Here is a 15,770-nt window from a genome sequence, read left to right on the forward strand (position 1 = left end):
TTTCCCATGACAAGGCATGGAGAGAAAAAAGTTGTGTCTTTATATACATATATATATACACACACACATATATACTTCACTGCTATAGCATTATAAAGCAGTGAATGAATCTGTGCAAGCCAAGATGTTTCTTTGATCCTCTCTCCCTCACACAACTTGTCCAAATTAATTTAGCAAAAATGACTGCAATTTTTTTTAGTATCATGGCTTTCTTCCTTGTCTATGTTCAATTTTTAGGTGAAATGGTGGCTTTAACCTTGCATTTTATCTTGGCAACCAAGAGTGCCACTTGACACTCCCTTCATTGATAGATCAAACCAGCTATAAGAGTAGGGAATAAATGGTCCATAGCAACCTCATCAGACATAAAAGACCACAGTTATATATAGTCATATAGTCCTGCCATTATTTACCAACAGATGAAGAATTTCTGGGAGTAGAGGTAGAGAATCCCATGGTACTGTGAAGACACAGGTAGGGAAGTGTGGAGTCTGATCCTCAACATGGGGGATGCTCCAGGGGTGAAAAATGCCATGAGCAAAACAGCCGTGGCCTCTGTTCCTCAAGACATCATTTGGTAATGAATGAAGATCAAATAACTGAGATTCTTTACACTGACCATTATCTGCTCTCTACAGGGGGAGGTTTCAGTGGTGGAAAGCTGTTGAATACACAGGGGGAATGATGCAGGTATTTATGCCAATGCAATGGAAGGAAAATAATGCAGCTGATCTATCCTGAGTAGCCCATATGATCTGTCTGTTCCTTCACCGTGCTGTGGTGTCTTTTGGCAACCAGCACAGTGGCTGCCACAAGATAAGGGCACAGATCAGTTGTGTCATGTTCTCTCTTCATTCCAGTGACTCAGAATATGCCATCAAATCTTGCCCTCCTAAGTGCCACCTTTCAGTTCCTGAATTTAGTGGCAGCAAATGTCACTTGAGAAAAGCACAAGGGCTATGATGGGTGATAATTTCAGGAAACATGGTGTGGAGCTGTGTCACTTCAAAGACTTGTTCTGATTGTGGCTTTGAGTGTGAATGTCACTGTACTGCTCAGTGTCCTCTCCAGGTAGAGAAGACACCCTGTGTATTGTGAAGGGGAGAGGAGTCCACAGTTTGCAAATCGGATGATGGGGAGTGGAGAGCCTGTGACAGTGCCATGAAGTTATGGGAACTGTTTTGGATCTCTTGAAAATGCAGGATTTCAGCTGGTGTTTGCTCTTCTGCCAGTTAAAATTAGGGGAAATCTGAAAACTGTTTCAGATCTTCTAGACAGATGCCGTGAGTCCAGAGAAGCTTCATGCCTTCAGCTGCAGCAAGGCCAATGTCAGGTCTTGCTGAATGGGAAGTCTGGAGTTCAGAAGCCAAACCCTGCTTTTTCTGAGATTACAGGAGTGTGTGCAAAGAGGAGGTAAAGGGGTCACAGTCTGGTGAACGTGAGGAGAGCTGACAAATGTGTTTCCTAAGCAAAATGACTTTATATTGCATTACAGAAAATGTTGTGCTTTGCAGGCTGGTAGGAGGGAGAGTCCTGCTTTTAATTATGATTCCACATTATCTTTCACTGATAATAGCCTTTTTGTAATCAAAGGAGGTAAAAATGAAATGTATGTTGCTGATTTTTTTTGTGTGCACCAATGAGCAACACAATCATAATGTAGTTTTAGATTAAATTCTTTTGTTCCTTTTGTTAATTTGAGTTTGATGGCTTTCTCTGGTGCCAGAGCATAATTTACAGCAGAGAAAATTCCCTTAAATTGATTTTTAAAAATGCATTCATATACACTACATTAACCTTTTCATTCCCTTATGGTGTGTGTCAAAGAAAAATGATCCCTGTAACTCTGCTTATTGGAGAGATACATCTGTGAAGTACATTAATTGGTAGAGTTCCCATTCTGCTCTGAATAGATTTTTCACATGGTAAATGAATTCCTGGCTGTGCTAATGCTCATCTATCTTTACAAATACCAGTATTCCAGCCCCTGTCATTTACTTTCTCACTGCTCCATGTCTGATCACTTCTGAACTCTTTTATTAGCTGTGGAGGAGTTTTATCTTTTAACCTAGATCAGGTGAAGAGAGACACAAAGGGAAAGGTCCTCAGGACTATTCTTGTGCCTGAATCCTGGTGAAGCCACAGGGATTTAAGGACCTGAGCAGCTCTGAGGACACTGGCACGTGCATGGTGCAATGTGCTGTTTGCAGCCCCACATCAGAGGTCTCAGACTGGGTGCCTGGTAGGGAGATCTCTACTGGAAGGTTCAGTGCAGCATCACAAGTTTGGGATGTCTTTAAGCCTTGCAAAAGGAGTGAGAGGGAAAGGGATATGAAGACAGAGGGTCTTTTTGAGGCGTGTTATGATCACAAATAGATCCAAAACTGAGCTCTGTAGGGAAATGTGGCCATGGCTCTGCCTGCTGGGTCTGATAAAGCCCTCAATTTCAGAAGCCAAACCCTGCTTCTCGTGAGAATAACAGGCTGGTGAGGTGTGGAGAAGAAACTTCTTTCTTGGATGCTGTTTTCCTTACTAGGTTTGGAGCATTTTTCCATGGGATGCAGTGAACCTGTCACACACAAGTTGTTGAGTCTGCATGAGTGATTTTTCTCTTTTCAAATCCTACAGCATGTTTATTTCAATATTATGTCCCTACATTTATGGATAAATCACCTGCATGACTCAGGAGAAGAGGTGTTTTTGTCACTGCTCCTGAGATGGTAACATGAATTGTTCAGGGAGATTAGAACTTAGCATGAAAGCAGTGGCTTTACTGCTGGTGGCCCTGGTGGCAGGCCCCCTTGTGAAATAGATCTTCTAAGATAAAAAAAATTGCAATTTCTGTCTCAATCCATTTTGCTTCTTTTTCTTTTTAATTCTTTTTTGAGTGGGAATGTGGATATTTCCATTTCACTCTGTAATTCACTTACTGAGTCTCAGAATTGTATTGAATTAAGGATAATTCTTTCAAATGAAAAATGAGCAAGAAAAGTGTACTTTATACACAAGGAGTCACGCTCCTGTGGTGTTGTGCCACAGTTAACACAACCCAATATGGAAAATTTGGCATCTTGCTTTCCTGAGGAAAACTGACTTAATGTTTGTTGGTTCTGTTTGCTGTCAACCAGGAAGTTTTGAAAATTAAAATAAACGACTTTGCAAAGCCTTGTACAGTGCTGTGAGAACCCTAGCAAAACCAGAAATCAATTAAAACAGACCAAGCATAAGACTCATAAACCTTTGGAGACCTTGGAGTGGCTTTTCCTGACAGCAGCATCGGTGCTGAGCCAGCTGCTGGCATTTCACGCCAAGAACCCGAGCACCCTTCAAAGAACTGTAATGCTTCCAACCACAGTTGTCCTAAGATAGTGCTGGAGAAGGGCCTGGGGGAATTCAGTCTTTTTTTAAAAAACCAACTTCATGAACATCAAATCAGGATATCCATGAAGTGGTTTTTGGTTCAAGAATATCTGAGAAATACCCAAGCAAATACCATTGGGAGAAGTAAGATGTCTCCCAGCTACTGAGGACAGTCTCACAGCCTGTGGACTCTGCCTCTTGCCTCATCATCCCAGTGATGCCCATGGATGTCAGCACAGGTTGCTGCTAGCCAGAAAGAAATAGTCAGCATTATAAAATATATAAAAAACATCTGTTCTTTCACTGTTGTGTCCCCCTCCCTTTACTTCTATGTGAATAAAATGTGGGCTCAAGCAAATTATTTTCCTTAAGTGTAAGAATTACACAAATGGGGGACAGTTGGGGACTAATGCTAAGATTTTGTATTTGGGATACTGATGAAGTTTAGGGCTGCATTTCTATGGTGAAATACCCTGGAGGGGTGCAGGGGACCAAGTATAGGTGACCACTGGTGTGGTTTGTCAGTGTGCTCCCAGGTGTGGTTTTGGCCCATTGTAGCAGGACTGTCACAGGAGTGCTGCAGAAAATGTTGGTGTATGGAGTGGGCCAGGGCCTGTTCTGCCAAAGAAGTTGTGGTGAGGTTGTGCTGCACTCCAGTGTCAGAGAGTTTGGCTTTTGGGTGAGAGGAGTGCTCAGCCAATCACCCCTGGGACAAGAGAACATATTTGTTTACTGTTTTTTATTTACTTGTGAAACCAGGAATGCAAGTTTCAGTAGATGAGATGAAGGGGACAGAGATGAAGCAAAAAACTCTTGGCTGGGGAGAAGGCCACTTAGCTGGGAGAGAAGAGCCTCCATACTGGATCCCACTCCCACAGCTTCTAATGTCTTTTTGTCTAACAGAATTGTATAAAATGCAGGCCTACATTACACTTTATTTTTCCATTGTTTAACTTAAAATTTTTATCAGAGAAGAATATTCTTTCCATAATTTTATTTAAAGTCTTGGCTACATACTGCAACATTAGAGATCTATATATCAAAAATTACTTGTTCTTAGAAACAACAGAAAACTAGGATTCCCTTAAAGGTAAAATTATAAGTATCACCTTCATATAAATATTGGTACAATGATGAATAATGCAATTGCATTGTCTTTGAAACATCCATGCATCAAACATTTTGTCTTTTTCAAAACTGTAAATGACTGGTGCTTGAAAATAAGCTGTGTAAAATCCATTTCCACCCTCCCCCCCGCCATTGTACATATGGATTTCATATTCCTCTTCCCACTGTCTCTGCACCACAGTGACCTCAAACCTTGGCTGTCTTCATAGCTCTCCCTTACATTGCTCCCCAGCAAGTTATTTAGGAATTAAACCTTGTTTGCCTCATTTTTTCCTTCCTGTACCATTTATAAAAAAATTATTTGTAAACTAAATTGAAAAAAAAATGCCTAGGAATTAATAAAATATAATATTGAACCGAATTTTTAATGCTGTCTTTCTACCTAGGGGAATTAAACACCTCACTATTTCTCTTATCACAAATCCTTTCTTGGTGTTCAGAGTCATAGATTGAATTATGTTTTCTTTTTTTACTGAAATACAGTTTCACTAAAAATTGGAATTGCCTTTTTACAATGTAAGTAGGTTGGCATTTTTTTGGAATTGGGGGAGAAAACAAAGCTGAGAGGTTGTTTTGCCAATCTCTCAAATCTTTCAGAAAAGCTTCTTTTCCCATTTCTTGAGATCCTAATTCTTCAAGAAATAGAGTGGGGAGATGCAATCCTGGCATGCCTTGGCACCACTCTTTGCAGATGCTTTCTGCACAGGTATGAGCTGTTTCTGGGCTCATGCATGTGTGTTGTGGCTCAGTTTGGAAGGAGCCAGGCTGTCAGAGCATTGCAGTGGAAAAACTGGAGCTTGGCAAATGCTGTGGTGTAGAGGGGTCCTGGGATCAGTGATATGATCTGTGGCATTTGGACTTGCCAAGCATTTTCATGGATTTGGTGAACACACAGACTCCTCTGGAATAAAACCCTAAGCATCAAACCAAGTTTTACTGGTGCCATGGCAGATATTTCACTCTAGGAGATGATTTGCTTCTGTTTTAGCAGATGAATGTGTGTGCTTATATCAAACACTGAAATAAAATCAAAGAAATGCTGTTGATTTTATGGGCTCTGTCAGTAGTGTGAATGGATCTTTAATTATGACTTGAATTACAGTAGCAGCTAAGGGCCCCTGAGAGGATTCACAGTCCCACCGTGCCAGGTGCTATAAAAACATCTGTGTTACAGCACCAGAATGAACCTAACTAATGGGGGGAAAGTGAAGGGATTCATGAAATGACATTAAGTCAAGGCCAGCACAGTTCTTAGCTAAAGAGATCTGTAGTCACATATGTCCTGTGCCATGCACAGGTATTGCCATCTCCTTTCTCCTGGCCATGGTCAGAGGCTGGCCGTGCCTCTGGCTGGAACCACTCAGAGTGCAACAGGTCCAGATGGTGTTTGCAGCATGAATTTTGTCACCTTGAGAACAGCCTTCTGGCAGAATTTCAGAGTCCATGTTCCAAGGTTCTAATTTATTTTGGAAGTTCCATGGAGTCGCTCTGACCCTAAGCACTAGGAATAATTTGGGGATGTTTCAAACGGCAGTGGTGCTTATTTACAGACTCTGTAAGGGCATAGGAGGGTATTGCAGCGTGGTTACTCTCCTTGGGTATGAAAGTCATGTGAAATGCCAGTTCAAAACACAGAGATGCTAAATTAATCTTTTAGTGCTGCAAGGTCTGGAGGTGATCCAAAACCATTTCATCATAATGCCTATAAAAATGATGGGAAGTTATTAAATATCCATTTCTGCAATCCAGAACATCTAGGAATTCCAGATATTACTATATTTAAATTGTTTTATGGATTTATTTTTCATTTAACTCAGAGGCAGCACTGGGTTTCATTTGTAGCTGACAGACTCTCTTGGCTCCAGTGGAGCCAATGATCTGTGTCAGTCAATGCTAGCTGAGGATCTGGTGCCTTCTGCTCTTAAACTATGGAAGACTTGTCATCTGTTAAAGCTACACTTAGGTGTGGGATGCAGACGGCAATCATTCTCTCCTATTGACTTTGTAATAGAAACAAGTGAGACTGCAAGCTCTACCACAGCATAAAACATGCAAGGTTTAATTTTATGGGGAGCTGAGTGTTACGGGTACAAATCTTTTCCTCACTCACTCTCAAACACACCATTAGTGCCCAGCCTCTGCACATTTGCACTTTGCAGATAATGGTGGGAGGAGATGGAACCAAGCAGAATGGCTTTAGGGCATTCATAAAAGAGCCTCCCAGAAATGCAGGGCAGGAGAGCGTTCTGCATTCTGTGCAGGGTAAAAGATTTGTCTCACAGTGCTGGGGAGTGGGCAGCAAAGATGTTCACTGTTACTAAGTCATTGCTCCCTATTAGTAAAAGCATCAACAGAAGATGAAGAAAAACATAACATAGTTGTCTTTCATCACCACAACAGGCAGATGGTTTTATCCCTCTTATTTCTGTTGGGGTTTTGCAGGAAAGCCCACGTACCTGCCATGCCTCGTTTGTAAAAACAGAGCAAGGTTTTATTCCTCTTGCTCTGAAGTGTCACCTTTAGCATCTGAACAACTGAGTTTACTGTAGCCTCAGGCTCAGGCTCTGTGTCTATCTGGAAACTGATTGTTATTCAGCATCACACTCCAGCTGGAGCACAGCTCAGGGTGGTCTGCAGCAGCAGAGGGGAGGGAGACGAGTAGGGAGGAGAAGGAAAGGAAAGAAAATAAATAAAATATCCCCAAGCAAAAGTAACTCAGCTTGACTTCAGAGGTGAGAATGATGCAGTTACATGCTTATTATTGTTCATCTGTGTTACGATACTTCCTAAATTCTGTAGTGGCTGAGGTTTCCTCTGTGCCAAGCAGGGTATCAAAAGTGATTCTTGCCTGTGGAGAACCTCCATCCTAGGCTTAAGGCAGAGGAGCAGTGGAGGATCCAGGCAGGAGAACTGTGTTGAGACAGCAATGCAGTATCAATCAGCAGAATAGCCAGGATTCTCAGTGAGCTCCTGCTGTAATCACTGCTACTCATCTAGTTTGCTGCCATTATCATGGCAATTAGTATTTCGTTTTTGCAACATAAGGTTGATAATCTAATAACTGTATGAGTTACCCACTCCTCAGCTCATTTGTTGTACTAATCAGCAGGTGTAATCTGCTGCAATTTTGTATTATAAAGAACTAATTAGCAGCAAGATTATTTTTCCCCTGAACTTCACAGGATTTTTTGTCTTGGACAGCAGTGTTCCTATACCATTTTATTCTGTGCCATGTTCAGGACTTGGTGAGCTGAGTTGTAAGAGATACCCCACTCACCCACATTTCATCAGACAGAAGTCCTAATTCAGAATTAGGCAGCATGAGTGAAAGGTAAAATACTCATTTTTCAATTAACAAAGTTAACAAGCTTGTTAGAAGAATTTTTATTTGCTGTGTTTGTTGTATTTAAGGCCAAAATTTGGAAATAAATCAAAAAGAAGCAAGAAACAGAGCTTGCAAGAGTAGCAAGTATGGAAACTACAAAATTACTGCTATAAATCCCCATCCTGCCACCTCTGAGGCAAACAAAAGCTCTTGCACCTGCTTTTATTTTATACCATTAATTTCTTGGATTTTCGTTTGTCTTTTGCTTCAGATTTACACCAGTGTAACTGAGTCCAGAGCTCAGTCTCCATGGCCCAGTGTCACCTGCTTCTGCAAGGAACCTCTAAATACAGCACCTGTGTCTGGAATGTATATATTTCATAGAACACACCTAGGATTTATTGTTACTGCACAAAAAGTGGCAGCTCTGTGTTGACGAAGGCTAAGAGGCCCACCATGACTATCTCACTACTGATACTTCAAAGATTTTGGTCCAGGATGTATAAGTTTTTATTAAATAATAGCTATACTTGATGAGTGATGTCTATATTGTCCTTCAGCCATATAGAACATGGTTATTTAAAAAGGAAAAAAGAAGTTGTGCTTGATGAGTTGTTTTAAGAAGCTATTATATTATTGTAATATGACCACTGTGCTGGCAGGCTTTTGGCAGGTTTCAAATAAACATGCCAGAAATAATTTTGTTGACAGTATCTTGGATTGGAGCGAATCCAGCCTTCATCCATAACATGTCAGCACAGTGATTCTTTCACAGGCAGGAAAATATGTCACTGTAGATCTGTATTTTAGAGTCTTAAAATACTGTAGATGTCTAGATTAATGGCTCCAAAATCAACTTCACAGGTGGGTAGTGACGTTTTTCAATCACAAATGAAGATGTAAGAGATGCAAAAATAGCATTTGCAGTTTTTAATATGCAGCATCAATGAAGTGTGCTTATGTAAAAACCTGTGGAAACATCTGCTTTACTTTCCAAATGCAAAATCAATTTAGTTTTTGTGTAGTGGGAAGAAGGAGGTAAAAAAAAACCAGCAAAGGCAAAGAAGGAGAAAACCAGGCTGAAGGGTTTTAACTTGCTTGCACAGGTCATGAAGATGTTGTGTTAGTGCCTCATGTGAGGCAGAGAGGAGGTGGCTCCTACTGATGAGTGACTTTAATGTTTTCTTTCATGTTCCCTTCATCAGAGCAGAAACCATATGTGCTTGGTTTATTTCCCTTTGTGTCATATGCTCAGATTTCAGTATGAAACCCAAATTTGGTATCTTTAGGATTAATACAAAGGGCATCTGCTTGCTGGTGGGTTTAGATCTCCATGTTTATCCCTGCAATCTGGGTCTTTCAGGAACAGGCAAAATCCAGCTTTGTGCCATGTGCTGGAAATGCACCCTTTGGGCTGCCACTTCAAGATCATTTATGTGCTTGAATCAGTACCTGCCTAGGGCTGAATTAAACACCTTCCTGGCTTCAGTCCCAAGCACAGAGGCTTCCCTGAGCAATGTGAACAGGCAGCTGATGCCTGCTGGTGGGAAATGCAGGCATCATGTGAAGGGTGAAGGGTGGGGTTTGCTGCCAAAGGCAGGGGGTATCACAGGCTGGTGGGGCTGTAATGCCCTGGAGGTAAAGGCTGGTCACAGTGACACAGCAACATGCCTCTGGAATTAACAGAAATACAGACAGGGATAACCTGAGGTGGCAGTGCTATCATGAGTGTGGTGTGATGCGTCTGCAGTTTTGCTGTGAGTGATTCTATCAAAAGAGACTTCAAATGACTGAGAACAAAAGAGCAGCTTTCCAAACCTGTGCTGAATAAAGCTGTTTGTCTTTCTTTGAAAAGTCATTTATCTCTCCTTTCTTTTTACCAGGGGAAATTTCCTGATGGAATTTTGAAAAGAAAGTGAAAATACTCTTTTCTACTTCCTTGCAGTGTATTAAACCCCAATATTTTGCTTATGAATAGTTTTCCTCCTCTTGATACACTAGAAATTCACAGTCTTTTTTTTTGTTGAGATTTTGCTCAAATATTGATTGAATGCCTGGAGAATTAATGGGATTGACTTGATAATGGATTCAGTGCAAGTACAGATGTCCTGAAAGCTCAAGTACATGTGTGTATTTCTATCACACGGGGACTCGTGGATGGGGAAATCACACTTAATGCAAGGTTTTATTAATCTTTTGAACTACGTCTGAGTTTGTAGATGTTATTCAAGTCCATGATCTAATTTTTTCTTCAATTTTAAAACTTCTGATCATTTGTGGTGAGAGTGTTTTTTTTCAGGACTGTGACTGTTGCTGTCAGTTCTGTAACACTGTCAGTGTTTCACCCCTGTCCCAAGACACTGTGAGGGCTTGGATGGGTTTCTCAGCAGCTTCTCCTCTGTTCTCCTGTTTCTCTCTAGGTCCCCCTGCACCCTGATGTGAAAGAAAGAACATTTCTGCCACTTATGAGGAAGCCCTGCATTCTTTCCCTGGCTCATTTATCAGTCTGTTTCTCTAGGAAAGCCACAGACTTTCATTTGTGCGTTTTTGCATCACCAGAAAAATGGAGACCATAACAGTTTCCTAAAACTGGTGTTAGGAGACTAAATTGATTAACATTTGTATTCATAATTAGTGTAAAGAATCTGTAGAAATGGGAGTATTTATTCTGTTTGACTGTTGCCAAAATTGCATTTCTCAAAGCTCCTGACCCACTTTTCAAATTTTTCTCCAGTAACAATAGTAAACTATAAATTTGTTCCTTCTAATTGTTTTTCACTTCAAATAGAAAGCCAAATGCAAACGAGGGGGAGACAAGGAGGGGAAGGTGTGCTCACCTCTACCCCTCTTTGCCAGAAGGGAGAGAAACCTTGTGGCTTTTCCAGAACTAGAATAAATGATGAAGTGCATCAGGTGTTTAATGCCTCAAACTTGGCTTTCCATCACAGATTTATAGCCTTTGTAGTGGCTACATCCCCAAACATATGGAAAGAGAGTCTAGACATTAACTTTTTCTGTAAAATGCATTCTAAGGAAAGGCTGAAAAATATTTCTCAGCATCTTCTGAAAACAAAACTCTGAGGTTTGCCTGACTTCCCTGTTCCAGTCTTTTTGCTGTGTACAAGAAACAGAAGTGAAACAAACTCTGAATAACAGAAGAACTTAGTCTACTAGAAAGTTTTTTGTTTTCATAAAAAATTTAAAATGGAAAAAAAAGTAGTCTTTTAAAGAAGAACCAGCAGCTCTGTTTTAGACACACCATCCCTCATAATAAAGGAAATGAGGCAAAAATCCTAAATGGATGAGTTTTACAAGGAGGAGGAGCATCCAGAGTTGTTCTGGCTGCGAGACCAGCTCACTTGACTGAATTCAGCCTCCCAGAAAAATGGTGTGCACTAATATTTCATACCGTTCCTGGGGGCGCTTCAATGCCTGCACGAAATCACATATAATGCAAAATGCTAAGAGGAATCCAGCAAAAACACATGAAAGTGCAATAAATGTTTAAGATCTTGTGAATGCGAACACAGCACTTCATAAAACCCTCAGTGCTGAGAGCAGGGGTGCTGTATACGTCAGAGGCAGAACATATGGTGCAACCACAGTGCAGTCAGAGCTAATCAGTGAGCGGTGATGGAGCTTTTAGTCTAAAGTTTTAAGGACGTGATTAAATTTAATGTACATGCTAGACAAGGAGCCTGTCTTCAATTGCTTAGACCTACCAACCTAGGAGTGCACACAAAATGCCCTGAGGAGATGTCCTGTTTTCTGGGAAGGCAGGAAGGTTCACCAGGGGGATATCCTTATTGATTTTTATCTCTATACATGCCCCTGTGAATTATTTATCTTCCTGTATGCTTCTCTGACATCTTATTATGAAAGTCTCTTGGAAATTACTGTAAAGCTCCTCATTCCCAGACTTAATGAGGGTTGGTAGGAAATCAGTGTTGATGAGTGCGTTTGGATGAGTGCTGGGATGGGGGCTGGTGCCTGAGTGCCAGGAGGTAATGGGGAGTGTGGGTTCCACTGCTGAGCCACCTGTGGGTGCATTGCATTTATTCACTGTGTAAGGACTTGGGATCAATTCAATTAATACCCCCATTAATTATAACAGCGTGGATTGTGTTCAGCTCAAGGACGTCACCCACCGTGGTTGCAGGGTGTAGTTCTGCAGACATACCTTGCTGCCTAGATTCTGTGCTTGTTTCCATGTCTAAGTGCCATTTTCTAAATGTTCATCTTCTTTTGATGTTTCTAGGAGCTGGTGGGGAGTAATCCTCCTCAAAGAAACTGGAAAGGAATTGCAATTGCCTTACTTGTTATTCTCGTCATCTGCTCCCTGATTGTCACCTCCGTCATACTCCTGACACCAGGTATTTATAACCTTTAACTCACTTCCAATCTCGTTTTCTTCTGTAATTTTACACTTCCAAGAGTAAAGGGATTGCAAACTGACTGCAAAGTCAACATCAAAGGAATCCTCCTTCCTGACTTTATCTTGATGTGATGCTGAGTTCAAGGCTGTTCTTAGGTAGATTGTTTTAGCGTTTTACATTTCAGTTCAGAGCTGAGGACACAAGGCTGGAACTTGATTGCCTAAACATGGATGGGGAGTGTCATTTTAGATGTGCCAGGGTAGGAGAAGAACCCTCACGGGGCAGTCAGTGAGGGAACAGGAACTTCTGAAATTCATGTGCACATGGAGCAGTAGTTGCCAGTTGAGGGTCATATCCCAGACCATTGGCAATGGCATTAGTTGCTTATGCCTTGGTACCTAAATCCCATCCCATTCAGCTGGATTGTTTTTTAGTTCAGAGCACAGTGTTTACAAAGCAATTTCAGATAATGATATACCAGATATTACTTATCCACAGCAAATAATTAGTAACTTCCCAATAAGGAATTCTTTAAGTTAATCCCCTTACCAAGTTTCAGCAAAGTTCTGTGCACGTAACCTCTGTAAATTACTTCTCTTACAGTAGTTGCTGATGTTGTAGGCTTGAATTTTAATGTGGTGTCATTATGGTTATTTATTATTATGTATTTATACAGCCCTGTAAATTTCCATGCCTACTTAGGGAGTAGAAATAAAGCAGCACTGAAAAGACTGTGAACTGAATATGAAAAGACAAACAAAATGAGAGACAAGACATAGAAAAGAGAATTCAGTGTCAGAAAGGGTGAGGAGCTACAAAACAGGGGGGAACCAAAGGTTCCTTGCTTAGGGATGTAGAGGAGAAGAACAGGGACTCCTTCTTGGATGAGTACATCTGAGTGGGAGAATCTGGGGAGCAGCAGGACAGAGAGCACAGAGCTGAGGAGCAGAATGGAGGCAAGAGAGAAATGGAACCTCCGGAAGTGGAAGAGCACAGGGCAGTGAAGTGGGAAAATGAGACGGAAGCTGTGGGGCAAAAATTTCCAGCTCATTACATGTGAAAGTGCATGCAGTCCAGCAGGTCTGGGCCATCTTCCCTGACCAAATTCTTATCCCACATTCCTGCTGTATGATGAGCAGGAGACAGTGACAAACCTGAGCAGGAGACAGTGACAAACCAGGAAACACAGGAGTACACTGAGTTAATTTGAAAATGAGTGAAAATCAGCACATTATTTTTTTGGTTATTTATTGTCATGACATATTCAGTTTATTTCATGTTATCATGAAGTTTTCAGTGTAAATGTAAATACGATGTGGTCATGCCAGGTTAATTATGTAATTAAATTAATTAAGGTTTAACTTAATTAAGGATAATCTATTAAATTAATTTTGCTGCTGTGCAGATTCAACATCTTTGGACAGTGCTGTTCATCTCTGAGATGTTTTGGGGCATGGTCTGTGAACTACACTCACATCAGGCACAACTTATTAGATATGGAAATGTTGCCTTCAGTTTTACAGAATCACAGATTTTCAAAGATGCACACTAAAGCCTAGATTCCTAAGCCCATACCTGTGAGCTTCCACAAGTTGTCTTGAAGCAACTGTACTGCACAGATGGGACCACGGGTGCCACTTTCATCAAAATCCAAAAAGATTGCATCTACTGGCTTCCCTTGATCAGCTAGGTAGGTTACCCTGCCATGATATGAAATCAGATTTGATAAGCAGGACTCTGCTCTCATGAAGCTGTGCTGGCTGTGACCAATGACTGAATTCTCTTTCAGATGTTTTTCAATACTTCCCAGAATAAACTTCTCCATAACTTTACCAGGCACTGAACTATCACTAACAGGCCTCTAGTTTCCAGGGTCCTCCTTCTTCTCCATCTTGAAATACCCACATTCAGTTCTAAATAAAATTCACAAGTGTATTTTTTAATTTATATCTTATATGCACACACAAAGACATTCTCCCTTTGGGATGTGTGTGCATACACATAAAATACAGTTTTTAGTATGTACCCAGCAACACCTCCAGATTACACTGTTGAGAGGGTCTCCATGCTTAAAATTTAGGAATATGCAAAGTAATTTTCTTTCTGTGCTAAAATTTCCATTCATATTTTTTGAGATTTCTAATTCCCTGATCTGCTGGTAAACTGGGCTTGGGTTGTTTTTTTCCCCTGTTGACATTTCAGAATTGTGTCCTACATGTACATACAAAAACTCTGAGCTCAGTACTGCTCCTGTTTTTACTGTGGATCCAGAGTGCTTCATGGTGAGACTATGGGGTAAATTAGAGAGCTTAGGTTGCTGCTGTGGCTTGGCAGCAGCTGAGTTCAGTCTTCTTCTAAGCCACTGGCCCTGGAACTTGTTACGAGGTTGGGCTATGACAGAAGGGAACAGGAGGCCCATTTCATGGGCATTTCCTGCCAGTCAGTGCTAAGGGAGACACTGAGCCTGGTTTGACAAATGAAAAATGTATAACATTGCTAATCCTGACTGGGACGTCCCGACAAGGACTGGGGAAGATGGAGGAGCCTTTCCAAAAGGAGAAGCAGAGTCTGCATTTCCCTGCCATAAAATAGTTCTCTGGAAGAAGAAATGTTTATCCTTTGGTAGCCATGCAGAGAATTAAGTGATGGATAAGTGAACAAGAGGCAAGGAAGGGGCAGGAGCACAGTGAAGGAAGGAGGCGGAGCAGTTTTGTGGATGTTCACGGGGACCTGCCAAGTAGGAGAGTGACATCGGAAATAAAACAAACAAAACAACCAAACAAAAACCCCTCTTCACTGCAAAAGCCTCCAAGAGGGGATATTCAAATGTCTTAATTCTTCCTTCCAATGGTAATGTTAGAGTCCAGCCTGATGCTGTCACACCAGCACAAACAACCTTTTGCATTTTACCTCTGAATCCCTTACTTGTTCCTGTCTATCTCAGTCCTCTTCCTGTCTGAGAAACCATTTTTCTCTCAGTATTTTGGTGTTGGATTGAAGGCCTGCTTTGCAGTGCAGTAGCAAGACCTGAGATGCAGAGATGTTTTAAACCCAGTGCTGAACATCATTCAGTGTCTGATTCCAGCGAGTAATTTTGGACAAAATGGGCTAGAGTGCTGCATACAGGCATGTAGTCCATGCTCAGACAAAGAAAAGTGGTTACCTGGACCCATAACTTGGACTAACACTGGGAAAACTTGGGTAATCTCCTGCAAAGTCAAGAATAACAGGTAAAGTGGGAAGTGGGGAAGATTTGCTTAGCAGGGCAGATAATGATTAAGCTATTTAATAATTGGGGGAAAAGGGGATTTGTATATCTCTTCCAGATTATTTTTCAAATCGGCCCAAACCTTTAAAGGCTTTAACTCTGGATTCAGCTGCAGAGGGGCTGAAATTCCTACTGGTTTGGGTTTCTTAGGGGAAGGATACTCGCCTTGCTCCAAGATTAGCTCATAAACTGGGAGCAGTGGATTTTGCATTCAGCAGACGCTGTAATTATAGTAGCAGTGCTCTATTGCTGGCTAATGCCTGTGTCTTCTTTTATAAAATCCTAAAACCATCTCAACATTTCTATGATTTGT

At 41.2% G+C, this 15,770-nt stretch overlaps 1 protein-coding gene across 1 annotated transcript in view; it reads left to right on the top strand.

Moving 5' to 3' along the window:
- DPP6 (dipeptidyl peptidase like 6) overlaps window positions 1–15,770 on the top strand; it is a gene marked incomplete at both ends in the record, with an annotated part of 396,779 nt that overhangs the window by 219,493 nt on the left and 161,516 nt on the right. Inside the window, one exon of the mRNA XM_082277080.1 lies at window positions 12,072–12,186. Coding sequence (XP_082133206.1) covers window positions 12,072–12,186 — 115 coding nt within the window. The remainder of the gene's footprint in view (window positions 1–12,071; window positions 12,187–15,770) is intronic.

This window comes from Coloeus monedula, assembly GCF_965178545.1.
Source record: "Coloeus monedula genome assembly, chromosome: 1".
NCBI classification, from domain to species: domain Eukaryota; kingdom Metazoa; phylum Chordata; class Aves; order Passeriformes; family Corvidae; genus Coloeus; species Coloeus monedula.